We start from the raw sequence: 18,034 nt of genomic DNA, 5'->3' as shown, positions 1-18,034 counted from the left end.
AAGTCCAGAGCGGAGGGGTGGGCAGAGCTGGGTGGCTGCTTGGGAGGCTAAGGGCTCAATCAGGAGTCGCCGGGGGTGAGGTCTGGCCCAGAGGCCTCCCGTCCCCATTGACACCTGAGTTGGTGGGGAGATCAGAGTCCCACATTCTTATGGACCCCAAGCAGTTTGTAGCGATGAAAAACATATCATGAAAGCAACAAAAATAAAAATAAGAATGAAAGAAAGATGGATAGAAAGCAAGGTGCTTATGGTTATCAATACTCCCCCAAACCCAGAAATGCAGATCTGAGCCCCAAACTCCCCCACCCCTAATTACCGAAAATAAAGCCAAGAGAATTGGAGAAAAGGATGAGGTAACCGGTACTGAGAACCCCAAGGGAAGTCCTGAGAGAAGCAGGAGAGGGCCAGGGACCCCCTCCCAGAGGTCACTGAGCTGAGACCACCCCGGAGCACCCCCAGACAGTGGGGGTGGGGCAGAGGGGTGGGGACTGAGGTAGGCCTGAGGCGGGCGGGGGTCACCGAGAGGAGAGAGGGAACCCCTCTCCCGGCACCTCCATCCTGTGCATTGGCTGCCGGCTTGGAGTATGATTGACGTCCTTTCTTGGCGGGGGGGAGAAGGGAGATGGGAAGAGGACCTGGCTCAGTTGGCCTGGGCCAAGCCTGCCGCTGGCTGAAAGTGGCTCCTGGGCTGGGTGGTGTCCTCGTCCGGGTAGAGAGAGAGCAGGGAGGGGCCCAGGCCTGTGGGGGAAGATGGAAGGTAAACCAGTGGGGAGTTATCACCCCAACCCGTCTTCAGACAGTTAAAAGCATGGCTGGTGAGGCAGGCATGCCCGGATTCAAATAGGAATGAAATCTTGGGCAAGTGCTGTTCTCTGAATCTCGGGTGTCCAGATGTTAAGAAGCCTGGAGCCAGATGCCACCTGAGTTTGAATCCAGGCTCTGCTATTTACTTGCTGTATGAACTGGGACAGGTGACTTTACCTCTCTGTGCCTCAGTTACCTCATCTGTAAAATGGGCTAACAACAATACCTCCCCTGCCTCCCACAGGGCTGTCAGTGAGGAGTAAATGAGTGAATCCACGTAAAGTGCTTTGAACAGCGCCCAGTGAGCTGTGGTCATCTGGGAAACAGGGATACTTAGACCTACTTCATTCATGAGAATTCACTCATTCAAAAAATATTTGTTGAGCACCTACTGTGTGCCAGGCACTGGGGACACAGTAGTGAACAGGACAAATGAAACTTCCTGCCCTCGTGGGGCTGACATTCCAGTGAGGGGCGTCAGTTGGATCATGTACATAACAGATTTAGCACAAAGCTTGGCACAGAATGAACTCTAGATAAATGTTAGCTCTTCATTTACAAATATGTACTGAGGCCCTGCTCTGTGCCCAGCCACTGCCCAGCCTTGCACACACGGTGAAGCACAATGACCAAGACAGGCCAGGCCCCTGCCCTGTGAGGAGTAGACAGACAGTAATCAAATAATGTTACAAACTCCTATGTGAATGTGGATTGTGATGAGTGTTTCAAACCATAGCTTGGGGAATTGAGGGACGGCTCTGTGGAGGGAGTCGTATTTGATCTGAGATCTAAAGGATGTGGTAATTAGACAAAGAATGGAGGGAAAAGCATTCCAGGCAGAGGGATCAGCATATGCAAAGGCCCTGAGGCAGCCTCCTCAAGCAAGATGACTTCAAAGTCCTCACAATGCCCCACAGTGGCCCTGTGGAATCTGCTTCTCTCCTCTCTTCTCTGTGCTTTAGCCACACTGGCCTGATTTTTCCCCATAGAAGACAGATACACTCCCACCTCAGGACCTTTGCATTCGCTGTTCCCTCTGCCTGGGATGCTCTGCCCCCCAGAAATTGTCACAACTCACTCCCTCACCTCCTTCAGGTCTTTGTTCAAATGGCACCTTCTCAATGAGACCACCCCTAATCATACTGTTTAAAATGGAAATCCCCCCACCGCAGAACTCCTTTTTCCTCTGCACACATTATTTTCCCAAGTAGCACTATTTTTCATCATGTGTACTCTTTACTGCATTTGTTTCTTTGTTCTGGACTGTCTCCCTCACTAGCATGTCAGTTCTATGAGGGCAGGGGTTTCCGTGTGTTTTGTTCCCAGTTTTGTCTTCAGCTCTTAGGACAGTGCCTGGCACTTACTGTGTGTTTAGTGAATATTTATTACACACATGAAGGAAAGAATGAATTAAAGGATAGTGACTGTGGCTGAAACGGAGGATGTGAAGCGGAGTGCAGTCTGAAACGAGGCAACAGTCAGACCCCGCAGAGACTGGAGTCCAAGATGAGGGGCTTGATCTTTCTCTGAAGGGCGCTAGGGAGGCATAGAAGAGCTTTGAGCAGAGGAAGGCCAGGGTCAGATTCGTGCTTTGGAAAGCTCCCTCATGGCCAATGCCTGCAGGTTTCAGGTGGAGCTATGGCTATTCATAGTTGTGCTGGAAGATGATGACAGCAACACAGACAAAGCAGCTTGTCTCATACTCTGCAGGGTTGCGGGGGGGGGGCGGTGTTCTGGGACCAGCATCACCTCAAGGGCGACATTTCTTGAGCGTTTATTGTGAAACAGGTCTCGTGCTAAGCTCTTCCTGGGCAGCATCTCCACAAGTCCTCAGAACATCTCCTTAAAGTATGAACTCTTATATTGGGTGGGCCAAAAAGTTCATTGGGGTTTTTCCTTACAGAAAATAGGCGCCCCCTGACAAGAAGGGGGAAACCGAGACTCCAGAAGCAGAAACTATCTCCCAAAGCCACACAGCTGGGAATGACCAACGGACAATCAGACACAGGCTTGGGGAGACCTAGACTCGGGCCCGGGCTCGGCTTCCACCTCAAGGGACAGCTTTGGCCAGCCCCTGCCTCCCTCAGGGCCTCTCTTTCCTCCCACCGTGTCCCTGAGAAGAGGGAGGAGCTGCCTGTTTCCACTAAGGTCATGTCTAGGCTCGGACAGCCCCCCACCAGCCTCAGAATCACCCCACCCTCTCTCAGCCATCTAAGGCACCTCCCACAGGAGATGGGGACCCAGAGCCTCTCTGTCTACCCAGGTTGCTACTCACCCAGGGGCTCATTCAGTTCTAGGAGGTGGGTGCTGGGATCCTGCTGGCTCCCTGGGGCTGGTCCTCCTGTCAGAAGGAAACTCTAGGGGACACAGACAAAGCCGCCATCATCATCATAATCATCACCATCATCACCATCATCATCATCATCATCATCATATCCAAGGAGGCAGGATGGGGCAGTGGTTACGGGCACTGTGGTGTTCAGTGGCCACTTATTGGCTGTGAATTTGGGTGATTCACTGTCCCAGATGTCCTCCGTGGGTCCCTCCAGAGCCTTGTTCTCCCCTTCTTCGGTGCCCCAGCGGGCTGACCTGTGCGTGTGGACTCCATCACCGTGCAACCTTGCTCTGTGTGTTCCTTTGAGGTTCACATGATGGGAGATACCAGCAGGTGGGAGGAGGAAGACAAGGGGTATTTGATCTTCTAGCTGCTTCCCTGCTGGGTCATCTTGGGTTGGCTGTGTCGCTCCACGGAAGGTTTCAGCTCTTACAAGGTGGACCCTACTCTCTCCAGGATCCAGTGACCACCCCCCTGCCCTGTGCCTTCAGGCTAGGGATGGTGTTGCTAGCCCCAGGGTGATGCCTACACCTTTGCCAACAGTCCTGTTACTAAATTCTCCTCAACACCCCATTTGAACATGTTCTCTGTTGCCTGTCCAGTCTCTGACTGATACAGTTGCTTACCCTCTTGTATGTAAATGTGAATAATAATAATAATGATAATATTTCAAGAGTGGCTGTAGGGGTTGAATAATCATGCAAGGCACTTTGTGCAGTCAGCGTCTGGCACACGGTAGGCACTCAATAAATAAGAGCTGTTGATATTACCAACCACACTCTCATGTTCAAACAGCCCTGTCCAGAGTGAGGAGGCCGAGGTGCTCTCTTGTTTGGTTGGCTTTTATACGCCCACTTATCAGCAGCCCACTAAGGAGCAGCTACGGGCCTGATTTCATTACGTCTCAGGCCAGTCCTATGAAACGTAACTACCTGCTGCTTCCCAGATGAGGAGACTGAGGCTGAGAGTGGTGACGTCACCCACCCAAGGTCTCACAGTTACTGAGTGACGGACCTGGGACTCGAACCCAAGTCAGTCTGACTCTAGTGCCTGTACTCTTAAAGCTACACTACTAATCCAAGGCCAAGACCTGTGCTAGGTTTGGGAGGGAGTGTTCCATGGGAGCAGAGAAGATTCCTAGAGATATTCACCCTTGTCATTTCTCCCCTTACCCTGCTTATTTTTTCTTCTTAGCACTTACCACCAACTTACGTCTATTTGCAAAGCCCTTCGATACCTGTTGCCTGAACCAGCAGATCAAGGTCCTAGCCCTAGCTGGATGGCTGACCGTCCATTTGACCTTCAGCCAGGCCCTGCCTCTCTTGTTTTTCCATCTATAAAAACTAGGTTTAAGCCTGCTGGGTTCTGAGGGCCAGAGAATCCCACGAATCCCCACACATACCAGGCTGAGGGGAGGCAGCAGGAAGTTTCCGGGTTCTGGGCTGGGGGACCGTTTGGGGGGTCTCACTCCCAGCAGCTCCACCCCCTCTGCCTCGTCCTCTGAGCTCTGGGCCAGGGCCCTGGAGGAAGACAGGCAAGAATCTCAGAACCCAGCAAACCTGGGCAGGTGTGGGCACCAGTGTGAGCAGGTGATGAGCGTTCATTCACTCCCCCAAGCACCTATTTATTCCTTTACTCATACAGCCACCAATCCATCCATTCATCCATCTGCAAATCCATCTTCCCATTCATCTACCCAGTGATCCATCACCCACCCACCTATACAACCACCATCCGTCTATCCTTCCATTCGTCCACCTATCTATCCATCCACTCAGCCACCCACTCCCCCATCCATCCATCCATCCATCCATCCATCCAACTATTATATTCACTAATTTCCTCCCTCTCTCACTTCACAAATCTTTATTAGGCACCCACTGTATATCCAGCTCCAAACTGAAAGCCTTGGAAAATAATGAGATGTATCCATGAAAGCCTTATAAGGATAGTAACGAGACCACCCTGGAGACTAAATGGGCACATGCCTACAATTTGGAGAGCAAAAACTTGAGTATTAGTAGTGTAACATATTTGGAAGGGGGACATGGGTCCTCTGAAATTATATGCGAAATCATGTGTCTATATGTGTGTGTAAATCTTCTGGGGAAGGGTCCCTGGCTTTCAACAGATATTCAAAGGTGTTAGGGAACTTAGTTCTAGGCAGTTTCTCTGACACCGTGGCAATGTCCTCTTAACTATGACAAAAATTGTTACTAGGCCAGATAGAAATATATTCTAAAGGAGAGGGCCGTGGTTGACTGGTGGGATTTGGATAAACAATGAGAACAGTGGAGGGCACTCCAGAAGGAAGGCACAGCCTAGGCAAAGACATAAAGTTTGAAACAAACATGACATGTGCTGGGGACACTGAGGGCCTGGCTGGAGCAGACGTCAGGGTAGGAGAAATAATGAGAGATGAGGCTGAAGTAGGAGGCAGGAGAGAGATGGGGTCAGGGACCTTCTCTACAGTTCTTCTTTTTTTTTTTTTTTGCCACGCCACTGCTCACAGGATCTTAGTTCCCCGACCAGGGATTGAACCCACACCCTCAGCAGTCAAAGCACGGAGTCCTAACCACTGGACCGCCAGGGAATTCCCTCTACACTTCTTTACATCCCACCTCTACTGTGGCTCACCTCTTCCGAGCCCCAGCCATGGGGGAGGATGCTGAGGGGTCCCCTCTGGAGGGGCTGGAACAGCTCAGCCGGGGGTCACTCCCCCAGCGGGGCAGCAGGGAGGGCTCAGGGGTTGGGGGCGACATGCCGTGGAAGCTCCGTGCACGGGGCCGGGGAACAGCCCCTGGAGGTCTGTGGTAGGCCCTGGGTAGCTGCTCACTGGAGTTGAGCTGGAAGTCATCATCCATGGAGATGTAGGGGGCCAGCATCTCCAAGTCCAGAGCATCGACGTCCTGCGGAGGGCAGGAGGGAGTTAAGAGCATGAGCCTTGGCCTTGGGTGGGCCCAGGCTAGAGTCCCAGCTCCACCACTTCTGAGTTGTGTGCCTGAGGTCAAGAGTCTGAGCCTCAGTTTCCTCATCTGTAAAATGGGTAGAAGGACTCTGTGGTAGCCAGTTGCCAAGATGGCCCCCAAGGATCCTCACCTCTTGGTTTTCACACCCTAGTTTAGTCCCCTACTATGGTGACTAGGGCTGACCTGGTAACAATAGGATATTGAGGAGATGATGGTGTGTGACTTCCAACATTAGGTTGTAACGATACTGTGGCTTCCGTTGTTGCTGTGCTCTCTCTCAGGTCACTGGCTCCTGAGGGGAGCGCTCTGGAGAGGCCCACATGGCAAGAAACAGACCTCTTGCCAACAGCCAAGAGAGGGATCTCGGAAGTGGATCTTCTAGTCCCAGTCAAGCCTTCAGATGACTGCAACCCTGCGTGACATCTTGACTGCAACCTCATGAGAGACCCTGAGCAGAAGCCACCCAGCTAAGTGACTCCCAAACCCCTGACCCTCAGAAAGTATGTGAAGTAATACACGCTTGTATTAACCTTCGAAGTTTTACAGTAATTTGTTATCCAGAAATAGATAGCAAATAAGATTTTGATAAGGAGTGTGGGGTGTGGCTGTAACAAAAACCTAAAATGGGAGAGTGGCTTTTGCACTGGGCAGTGAGCAAAGGCTGGAAGGACTTTGAAGGGCCCGTTAGAGGAGGCCTAGATTGCCTTGAACAAGGCATTGGTCAAAATTTGAACCATGAGGAGCCTGCCACTGAGGGCTTGAAGGCAAGTGAGGAACATGTTATCCGAAGCTGGAGGAAAGATTTTTGCTGGGAAGTGGCTGAAAGTTTAGCAACACTGTCACCTGCAGTTTTGTGGAAAGTAGAAAATGTAACTAGTAAGCTGGGTGATCCAGCTAAGGAGATTTCCAGCCAAAGTGTTGAAGGGGCTGCCTGATTTCTTCTTGCTTACTTGGAGTAAAAGGCAAAGGGAGAGAAAAGATAAAGGAAGAAAAGTTAAACAGGAAGGAGCTGGGGCTTGAAGGGCTTGAAAATTCTCAACCTCCCTGTGTACTGAAGAATTTTACCCAAAAAGAGGTTCGGCCTTTGTCCTGGCTCCGGGGAGGTGACATCTAAACCCTTGGAATTTCCCAAGTGATAGGTGGGTGTGTCTTGGCTACTCGTGATGGACGCCTTGGACCACACCTGATAGTTTATTCTGACAAGACAACTCAGGACGGGGACTATCCATGCCAGAAAGGCCAACCATGGGATTTGAGGGCTGGGGCTTTGGGCCACGTGAAATCAGCCTGACCTCCAAGGAAAATGTGTGTGTGTGCTGGGGAAGGTGGAGATGGAGATGGAATTCAACTACATTGGCAATAACTCAATTGATCATGCCTACACAGTGAAACCTCAATAAAAACTCTGGAGACCAAAGCTGGGGTGAGCTTCTGGGACTGGCAGTATTCGATATGCATGTTTCCACACATCAATGCCAGGAGGGTAATACCATCCCTGGGGACATGAAAGCTTTGAACTTGGGACTTTCCCAGTCCCAGATTCCACCCTATGAATTTCTTCCTTTGGCTATAATATTCTTTTGCTATAATAAGACTGTAATCATAAATACAGTGCTTTCCTTAGTTTTATGACTAGTTCTAGTAAATTATAAAACCTGAGGGAGCCCATGAGAATCTCCGAATTTGTAGGCAGCTGCTCTGAAGTGAGGGTAGCCCTGGGGACCCCCAAACTTGTGGCTGACGTCAGAAGTCTTGGGCAGACTTGACAGTCTGGAGGATTGTGCCCCTCCCCTTGGGTTTGGCTGACTCTGGGAACTCCCCAGATGGCAAGTGATGCTAAAACTAAGAAATGGTTTCTGAGCAAAGAAGGGCACTCTCAGGAAAGCATGGTCTAAAGATTAAGCCTAGGGTGTGTTTATAAAATTCCTTGTTAAGACCTCAGAAAGACAAAAGGTGGTGCCTAGAATATCCTCAGTCAGACAAAAGGTACTCTAGGGTTTAAGGATGTGCCTCATAGGTCTTCTCAATCAAACAATAGGGCTTCTATTAAACCTCAGGGCACTGTCACTCAGCCATCTCAACAGAAGCCCGAGGTAGACAAGGGTTTATCTCAGAGATTTGTGGGTATGGCTTTAGTCTAATGGAGTGAACTCCAAAGAGATTCATTTAAGACATACAAAGTTTTTTGTTGTTTTTTTTTTTAAAGAGAATTATATGCACAGAAGCATTGCCAGCTTGGCCTGAAAGGGACAAAGATGGTACAAAATGAAAAGAGACCTTTGGGCCATCAAAGTTCTAAAAGCAGGAAGCAGGTTACGAAAACCACTCAGCTGCAAATACATGTTACTTTTTTATGAAAAAGGAAGGATGACTCAGAGTGAATTGCCAAGAGCCCAGAGGGTGGAGCCAAGAACCATGGAGAAAAGCTCCTGGGATGTTTTTGAGTCAGAATGGGTTCTGACCAAGGAACTTTTGATATTTGCCCAACTGGATTTCAAAACTGCTGTGGACCAGTGATACCTGTGTGCTCTCCTTTCCCCTTTTTTTTTGAATAGGAGTGTTTTTGGCAGTTATTCTCTGCCTGTTCCATCACTGGATGTTGGGTATGTGGGTGGCAGACAACTTGTGTCTTTAGTTCACAGACCAACAGATTGAGAGGAACTGTATTTGAGGTGCTTTGCCACACCCAGACCTGATTGAGGTGACGAGATTCTGGACTTAAAGTTGATGGTGTAGTGGGAAGAGACTTTGGGGGACTTGGGAGGGGGTGAGTGAGTTTTGTGTGAAGGAGAGACATAAATCCCAATGATCCTTGCCTTTTGGTGTTCCCACTTGTTTGTGGCTGCCTTCCACATTGTACCAGGGTTGGTCTGTATGACCAATACAATACAGCAAAAGTGATGGTATGTCACTTCTGAGATTAGGTTATAAAAGACTGCATCTTCTGTCTTAGGTTCACTCTCTGTCTCTTGGATTACTTGCCTTGGGGGAAGCCAGCTGCCATGTTGTGAGGATGCTTAGGCAGCCTCTATGCAGGCCCACATGGTGAGGAACTGAGGCCTCCAGCCAAAGCCAGTGCAGGACTGAGGCCTGCTAACAACCATGTGTATGAGTTTGGAATTGAATCCTCTAGCCCCAGATGACTATGGCCCTGACTGAGAGCTTGACTTCAACCTCATGAGAGACTCAGAAAAAACCATCCAGCTAAGCTGCTCCCAGATTCCTGATTCTCAGAAATTGTGTTTTTTTTTTTTTTTTTGATGTGGACCATTTTTAAAGTCTTTATTGAATATGTAGCAATATTGCATCTGTTTTATGTTTTGGTTTTTTGGCCCTGAGGCATGTGGGATCTTAGCTCCCCGACCAGGGATTGAACCTGCACCCCCTGCATTGGAAGGCAAAGTCTCAACTACTGGACTGCCAGGGAAGTCCCATAAATGTTTGTTTGAAGGTACTGAGTTTTGGGGTAATTTGTTACACAGTGATATATAGCTAATACATCCATGCCACTGTCATTTATCTCTCCAGACCATCAATCATCCAAACATTATCCATCTATCATCCATCCAACGGTCTATCTACCCAGCTACCCATCCAAACATACATCATCCATCCATCTGTCCATCCATCCATCCGTCCAAATACCTAAGCATTACCCATCCATCTCTCTACCATCATCCACCTAGTGAATTCAATGACCCATCTATCCATCCATCCACTCATCCCCTTAACCATTCCACCATCCTTCTCTAAAACTTAGATATGTCACCCAGAACCCAGAGGTAAAGACTGTTCCTTCCATGCCAGCCCTTACCTGAGCTATATCTAGATCTGTCTCCACTGCCTCAAGGTCTTTCCCAGAGGCAAAGAGTTTGTGTGCATTCTCCACATCCACAAGTAGTTCATCTGGGAGATCAGCCTGTGGGGAGAGAGAATAGAGACTTAAGGAAATCTTGAGCCTGGGAGATGTTAAGCAGTAAGGCAGTCTAAACATTTGAGCTCAGGGGTAGAAGTGAGGGTCAAATATCAGCCAGGTGGGACACCAAAGGGGTCAAATAGCAAATGTGAGTTTCTGCACCTGGGTGTTCAAGTCTGAGTGCCTGGGTATAAATTTTTTTTATATATAAATTTATTTATTTTATTTTATTTATTTTTGGCTATTTTTGGCTATGTTGGCTATGTTGCTGCATGCGGGCTTTCTCTAGTTGCGGCAAGCGGGGGCTACACTTCATTGCAGTGCACGGGCTTCTCATTGTGGTGGCTTCTCTTGTTGTGGAGCACGGGCTCTAGGGGAGCGGGCTTCAGTAGTTGCGGCACGTGGGCTCAGTAGTTGTGGTGCAGGGGCTCTAGAGCACAGGCTCAGTAGTTGTGGCGCACAGGCTTAGCTGCTCTGTGGCATGTGGGATCTTCCTGGACCAGGGCTCGAACCAGTGTCCCCTGCATTGGCAGGCAGATTCTTAACCACTGCGCCACCAGGGAAGTCCCTCTGGGTGTAGATTGACAGAGCAAACAGCAAAGGTTCGAAAGACCAAAGCCTGAGGCCAAGATATTCTGGCCCTCTGGGGTTAAATGTCTTGGAGTCTGGAGGAAAACAATGCCCAGTCCAGCTTCCCAAGGGTAAAGGGTGAGGTCAAAGGTCACAGTCTATTTCTCCGGTGGAGAGAAGATATTTTGGGCGGGGTCACAAAGGTGGGAATAAGGAAAGTCAAGACCAGATAATATGGACCCCTGAGTCAAAGGTCAGACTATCTGGACCCTTAAGTAAAAACAGTAACCATTATGGTCTCTTGAAGCCTTTACTAAGTGCTTCTCATGAAAGATTTCGTTGAACCCTCACAATAACCAATGAGGTGGCTACTTGCTATTATCTGAATTTTGCAGGTGAAGAAACCGAGGCGCCACTTGTCCAGAGTAACACAGCTATAAATGGCAGAGTCAGGATTTGAATCCAGGTTTGTGCAGTTTAAGACATTAGACATTCTGGACTCTCTGAATTCAAACTTCAGAAAACCTGGATGCTTGGTCACAAGCAATGAGGGGGGTCACCCATGCCAGTCCCAAACATCCTAGGTTTTGGTCCAGATAACAGTTGAAGAATCTGGAATCTAGGTCTTGAAGGAACCCCCGACTCCATCTCATCCCAGCCTTTCCACTACATAGATGGAGAAACTGAGGCCCAGAGAATAGCAAGGTTCAAGCCGAAGGCCAAAACAGCCTAGATCCTGAGGGCTGAAGTGGAGGGGACTGCTTACCGGGAGAGGACTTCGGGGGCGTCGTGGGGCTGGGGGTGCGCTGGGGGTAGCGGCTACTGAAGTCCCATCCAGGATCGGTGCCAGGAGGCGACGGAGGTCAGGGCTACAGAAACGACGGGGGTCAGCGGCCAGGGCGGCCTCACTCAGGGCAGGGGGGTGCAGGAAGGCTAGGATCCGGGGACCAGAGGTGTCTGCGGGACACATCAAGATGGGGAGGACACAGGATGGTCACCCAGGGCTGAGGGGCAGAGCCCTCTGCCAACCCGCGGGAACATAGCTGACTAGGTAATCAGCATAGACCCCGTTCACAGTGCTGCTGAGTCCTGGAGAACTCCTGCTGTCCCTTCAGTTGCCCTGGAGGGGCTAACATGGGGTGAGGGCACACAGTAGGCTGGAGACTGTAGCAATTGCCCAATGGCGGGGAAATGTTTTAATATTTAAAATTGACATGGCTGGACCATGGCACGTGACTGACCCGGTTCTCCGGTGGCACAGAATAACATTCAGCCTGGGGGGCTGTCATGTTAGGAGAAAAGACTGGCCCATGATCCTCAAGGAGATTCTAAGGTCCCTGGAGGTCAAGATGTGGCCCCGAGCCAGTTCTAAGCCAGAAAAGGAAAGGATATGGGGGACCTCATTACCACACCCAGAAGCATGGGTTGCCAGCAACAGCTTGGAGACGGTGAGGCCCTGAAGAACAAACAGGGAGGGAAGCTCATCCATCCAGGATTGGAGGGGATGGGGTGTTAAGCAGAGGAGAAGGAAGAGGTAGAAAGGAACCAGACGTGGAAGGGTCAAGATTACCGGACGCCAAAGAACAGTGAAGTGGGAGCACAGAACAAATGGAAAGTGGGGGCGATTGGAAGCCACAGCAGGATTCAGAGCAGAGAGCAACAAGACTGAAGCAATTATCCTGGGGACAGAGGAGAAGAGGGAGGAGGGAAGAGAGAAGGGCGTTCTGGGCGGAGGAAACTACATGTGCAAAGGCCCTGAGGCATGAAAGAGTTTGGTTTGTTCCCAGAGCACTAAGGAAGCTGGTGTGGCTCAGAGAGTAAGAAGGGGAGGGAAGCAGGTCACACAGGGCCAAGCGAGTGGCATTAAGGCACTTGGGCTTTCTTCCGAGCATCCTGGGGACACAACCCCTCCCAGCCCCAGCCCTGCCCCATACCAAGGCTGTCACCAGGATTAGGGGCATCCTTCTGAGAGGAGGTGCCCCGCTGAACGTGTCTGCGAGAGTGTCGCTCCGTTTGCTCCAGGGACAGCACCACTTCGGTCTCTTCCACCCGGCTGGGGTACAGGGCAGAAAGGGGAGTGGGAGTCAGGGAGGGTGCTTGGCAGCCTCCACATATGATGTCCCGTTAGAGGAGGGCAGTCTCATCCGGGGGCTGGTGGGCATTGTGCAGAAAATAATTTGCCACATTGACTTGTTTTAAAGATTTAAATTTTGTTGAATGCTTTTTATTATAATAGCATTGAAAAGAAAGTGAAGTGTGTCTTCCCAAGCTCCCTCTGTGGAAGGAAAGGCAGAAAAAAAGAGTTGGCATTTAGCACAGCCTGGGTAGAGAGAGAGAGAGGAGAGACTGAAGGGCCATGAGGGGCAGAGAGCAGGGAGAGTGAAAGGCACGAGAACTAAATATTCTCTTTATAGATATTTACTTATAAATACATTCGTATAAATGTATTGATGAGGAATATGTACTTACTATATTCTTATGTTGCCAAATATGAAGAATTTATGGGGATATATTTTTATGAATAAGAGATTTTATTTATGAAGCTTCTATTCATAGGCATTTGTCACATTCAAGGGAACGAATTTATAAATACATCCTTATGTCCCCCGCGCCTTCCTGCCGCCCCCTCCCTCCCCTGTCTGTAGCTGCAGAAGCAACTCAAATGTTCTCTCTGCAAATTGGCTTCTGGAGAATGGGTCTGGGGTGGAGGACCAGACCTTCATTTGCATCTCATTTGCAGAACAATATCCAGGTCAGAATGTGGGTGGTCCTTCTACCAGCTCTTTGAGAAGCTGTGACCCTTCCCCATCCTCACCCACCCCTTCTGAGCTGGAAACATTCCAATTTAGGCTGGATCCAAAGCCACCCCACTCCTCTTGAAAAACATAAGGTTGCACAGTGACACGTGTATGCACCCTCGGCACTTACAGGCACAAACAGGAACTCCCATATACGCCCAAGTGTATACATCAGATTTGCACACATGCTCTATACACTTGGGCTCGCACATATGCATACATGCCACATGAAATGCACGCATTCATTCATTCCACAGACATTTCCTACACAACCAGTAATACTTAGTGGTTAAGAGCAAGGGCTCTGCAGCCAGCAGCCTGGGTTCAAATTCCAGCTCTGCCACTTAATGAGCTGTGTGACCTTGAGCATATGGCTGAACCTCTCTGGGCCTCATTTTCCTCTTCTGTAAAGAGGGAATAATAATAGTACCTCCTCCCCAGGTTGTCGTGAGGCCTAAATGAGTTAGTGTATGTCAAATGCGTAGAACCGTGCCTGGCACGGGGTGAGCTCTATGTAAGTATTTGCCATTATTGTTTATTGAGCAACTACTGTGTGCCAGACACTGTTCTAGGCGCTGGACATTCAGCAGCGCACAAGACAGACAAAACTCCCTGCTCTCATGGGGCTTAAATGCTAGTGGGAAAAGACAGACCTTCAATAAAAGATATTATTTGTTGGTAAATGTATCTATCTAGTTACAAAATATATATTTTCAATAACGAAGCACTTGAAACATGGCTGGTTGGAATTGAGATGTACTGTCAGTATAAAATACACCCCAGATTGAAAAAATTGAGTATGAAAAAGAATCTAAAATATCTCATTAATAATTTTTAATATTGATTACATGTTGAGATGACATTTTTGGATGTATTAGAATACACGCACATATACCTATATTACAATGTATAATACACTGAATAGTGTATTATTAATTACATTAATTAATAATGTATTACTGATTTAACAATGTATTATTGATGTGATATATTATTGTATTTAATAAAGTATTATTGAAACTAATTTCACCTGTTTCTTTTTACTTTTTGGGGGGGCGGCGGGTATAGTTGTTTTACAATGTTGTGTTAGTTTCTACTGCACAGCGAAGTGACGTAGAGTTCCCTGTGCTATACAGCAGGTTCTTATTAGTTATCTATTTTATACATATTAGTGTATAGATGTCAATCCCAATCTCCCAATTCATCCCATCCCCCACCCCTCACCCCCCCCTTTCCCCCTCTTTTTACTTTTTTAATGGCTATTAGAAAATTCAAAATAACATATGTGGCTCATGTCACACTTTTTTTTTTTTTTTCTGCGGGGCTGGCTTGAGGGATTTTACTTTCCTACCTGGGATCAAACCCGGGGCCCTCAGCAGTGAAAGTGCAGAGTCCTAACCACTGGAATCCTAACCACTGGACCACCAGGGAATTCCCATGTCACACTTTTATAGGACAGTAAGTATTAGGGGGAAAAAAAGGCGAAGAAGGAGATATGTAATTTTGAAAAGGGCAATCAAGGAAGAAGGCCTGGTTAAATACACAAATAAATAATTACAAATGGTTTTAACTGCTCTGAAGCAAAAGGACAGGACCAGGAGGGAAAATGGGGAGATATGATCTCCTGTAGGAGTTCAGGAAAGGGTCTCTCAGTAAGTAATGTCTGAGCTGAAACCAGAGGATGAGTGGGCGTCATTCAGGAGAAAGAGGAGGAGGGAAGGGGGAGGAGCATCCTGGCAGAGGAAACCGCATGTGCAAAGGTCCTGAAGTTTGGAGTGATAAGGGGAGGCATGCAGGAGTCAGGTCACACGGGGCCTGATGAGCCATGTTAAGGTTCTTGGGCTTTCTCTCCTGGATACTGGAGAACCACAGAAGGGCTTTGAGCAGGGGAGAGACATGAACCAATTTGTATTTCAGAACCTGCCCCCTGACCTCGGCAGTTGTGTGATCAGTGGAATCCAAACCAGCTTTAGATCTCGGTTAGGAGGTTAATGCTATAAATAAGGTGTGAGATGGTGGTGGCCATGGAGACAGAGAGAAGGGAAACAAATTCAAGATCTATCCCAGAGGCGGATAGAGTGGATGGGGATAGGAGGGGATGAGAAAAAGGATGCAGGAGAGACTTCTAGGTTTCTGGCTTGAGCAAATAAGATTATGTGGTTTGGTAGTTATTAGTGTAGCCTCCTGACCAACCTTGGGTCAAAACCCAGCTCTGACATTTACTAGCTGTGTGACATCAGGCAAATGACTTCCCCTCTCTGGTCCTCAGTTTTCTCTCCTCAAAAATGGGGATCGAAGTAATTGCTATACCTCATGGGGTGGTTGTGAGCACAAAGCCCAGGGCCTGGAATGTTGTAAGTGCCCCGTGCAAGTGAGTTGTATTTTTATGGAGCAGGTGCTCACTGCAACGGAAGGAGGCTTAGGTGTGGAAGAGGAGGGATGGATTCTACAAAGTGTCAGCACCTGGGCACGCACAAAGAGCCACGCAGCTGCACGCCACACAGTATGTATACAGCAGTAAGCATGATTCATACCATATGCTTCTTATCTCACTGTTACTAAGTAAACACCTATTCTTTCTTCACCCATTTTCTGCCAGTAAAACTGAACTCGCCGATTGAAATTCCAGGGCCTGGCCATCAAAAGGCAAATCTTCATAATGAATAAAAGGAGCTTGCCGGAAGAGATGGGGGTGGGTCCCCTCTCCTTAGCTCTGACAGTGAGGAGACTTCTTCCCAAGGCAACAAGTTATTCAAAGATTCTGATTTGAAAGGGTGTTAAGGAGAGAACATTCCAAAGATGATCAGCCTTGTTTTCTTGTGTATGAAAACTTATATGAATATTCCTGTTACCAACCTCTGTTTTCTAATAGAATCTGTTCTTGATCAAAAACACCCAGGGAAACTCCTATGGCTTTAGAAATGAATGCCATGTCCTGGAAGATAATCTTCAAAGAATAGCTGTAAGTCTCGGTCTTAGGTGATAATTTGCTGCCCTCGTCACAATGTTGTCATGGTGAAAAACTTCTAAGATGCATGATGGAAGCGGGGGAAAGACCATGATTCACCACTACACACCCATTAGAATGTCACCCAATGAAGACAAAACAAGACAAAAACAGACAATACAAATGTGGCAAAGATGTGGAGGAACTGGAACCCTCACGCGTTGCTGATGGGAATGCAAGAGGGTACAGCCACTCTGGAAGGCAGTTTGGCAGTTTCTTGGGAAGTTAAACATACACTGACCATATGACCCATCCATTCCATTCTTAGGTGTTTGCCCAAGAGAAACAGAAACATATGATCTCACAAAATCCTGGATGAGAATGTTTACAGTAGCTTTTTTCATAATTGCCCAAAATAGGCAACAGTCCAAATATCCTTCAACTGGCAAATGGATAAACCGTGGTCCATACATATTCATACCATAGAAGATTACCCAGCATCAAAAAGGAACGTATTGATACACACCTCAACATAGATAAATTTTAAATATATTAGGCTAAGTGAAGGAAGCCAGGCTCAAAGGCTACATACTATAGAATTTCGTGTACATGACATTCTGGAAAAGGCAAAATTCTAGAGTCAGAGAACAGATCAGTGGTTGCCAGAGATGACTAGGGGGTGGAGTGGGGTTTACTATGAAAGAATTTTCTTGGGTGATGAAACTACACTATAGCTTTTTTTTGGGGCCACACTGCGTGGCTTGTAGGATCTTAGTTCCCTGACCAGGGATTGAACCCAGGCCCCTGGCAGTGAGAGTGCGGAGTCATAACCACTGGACCGCCAGGGAATTCCCTACTCTATAGCTTGATGATGGTCGGGGTTACATGATTCCATGCATTTGTCGAAACTCATAGAAGCGTATACCAAAAAGAATGAAACTTCTCTATGTAAATTACACATCAATTTTTAAAAAGCAAAAAAAGCCCCCAAGATTCAGCTAGATTTCTTACTTTAACTTGAATATAGAATCCTTTTAGTTTAAATTACGCGCTCACACACATTTGTGTCTACATGCAGATACGTGTGTGGTCAGTCACACGTGTTCTACATACGTGTACCTGTGCACATTCCCTCTCACACACGTGTGCACCATACACATGCACACCTGTGCATATACACACACACACACCTGTTCACACATATGCAGACCAGACGAGAACCACACACACAGCCACCCCACCTCCTTCCCGCTTACCTGATCAGGAAATGGACGCAGACGATACTCTCAGACTGGGGGCCCCGGCCCCCCGACACCACTGTGGCCTGGGTCTGGGTCCACAGGTAGCCACCACTCCGGGCCAGGAAGCGGTACTGCCCCGTTACTGCCTGGCCCTTGCTCAGCACTGGGGAGGGGCATGGGGAGGGGTTAGGGCAACTGGGGAGAGAAGGCTGTGGGAGCAGGGTGCTGGGTATGAAGGGGCCAGGGAAGAGAAGTTTCCTTGGGACTTGGGGAAGCAGGCAGCTGGTGTTGGCTGGGGCCATGCAGCACTGGAAACGGAACCTGAACACGTACAGGTATGGATGCTCTGGCCGACTGCATCTGAGTCCAGCGCATGGATGTACTCATAGGCAGAACAGCCAATCAGGTCATCAGGGCTGTAGCCAGCAACCTCCGCAATCCTGAAGTGGGTGCA

General features: G+C 48.4%; 1 protein-coding gene across 4 annotated transcripts in view; it reads right to left on the bottom strand.

The window, feature by feature from the left end:
• Nucleotides 1-307: 307 nt before the first annotated feature.
• HIF3A (hypoxia inducible factor 3 subunit alpha) overlaps nucleotides 308-18,034 on the bottom strand; it is a 28,825-nt gene continuing 11,098 nt past the window's right edge. For 3 of the 4 annotated variants that reach the window (XM_061173646.1, XM_061173645.1, XM_061173644.1), the window contains 9 exons: nucleotides 17,914-18,020; nucleotides 17,596-17,743; nucleotides 12,529-12,647; nucleotides 11,361-11,551; nucleotides 9,923-10,027; nucleotides 5,777-6,048; nucleotides 4,542-4,659; nucleotides 3,080-3,161; nucleotides 308-738 (listed from right to left, as the gene is read on the bottom strand). In XM_061173646.1, coding sequence (XP_061029629.1) covers nucleotides 641-738; nucleotides 3,080-3,161; nucleotides 4,542-4,659; nucleotides 5,777-6,048; nucleotides 9,923-10,027; nucleotides 11,361-11,551; nucleotides 12,529-12,647; nucleotides 17,596-17,743; nucleotides 17,914-18,020 — 1,240 coding nt within the window. In that variant the 3' untranslated portion in view covers nucleotides 308-640. The remainder of the gene's footprint in view (nucleotides 739-3,079; nucleotides 3,162-4,541; nucleotides 4,660-5,776; nucleotides 6,049-9,922; nucleotides 10,028-11,360; nucleotides 11,552-12,528; nucleotides 12,648-17,595; nucleotides 17,744-17,913; nucleotides 18,021-18,034) is intronic. The other variant, XM_061173647.1, reaches the window with a different exon arrangement.

This window comes from Eubalaena glacialis, chromosome 18, assembly GCF_028564815.1.
Source record: "Eubalaena glacialis isolate mEubGla1 chromosome 18, mEubGla1.1.hap2.+ XY, whole genome shotgun sequence".
NCBI lineage: Eukaryota > Metazoa > Chordata > Mammalia > Artiodactyla > Balaenidae > Eubalaena > Eubalaena glacialis.
Note: the sequence above shows the minus strand (reverse complement) of the source record. Positions and strands in the feature narration are given on the sequence as shown.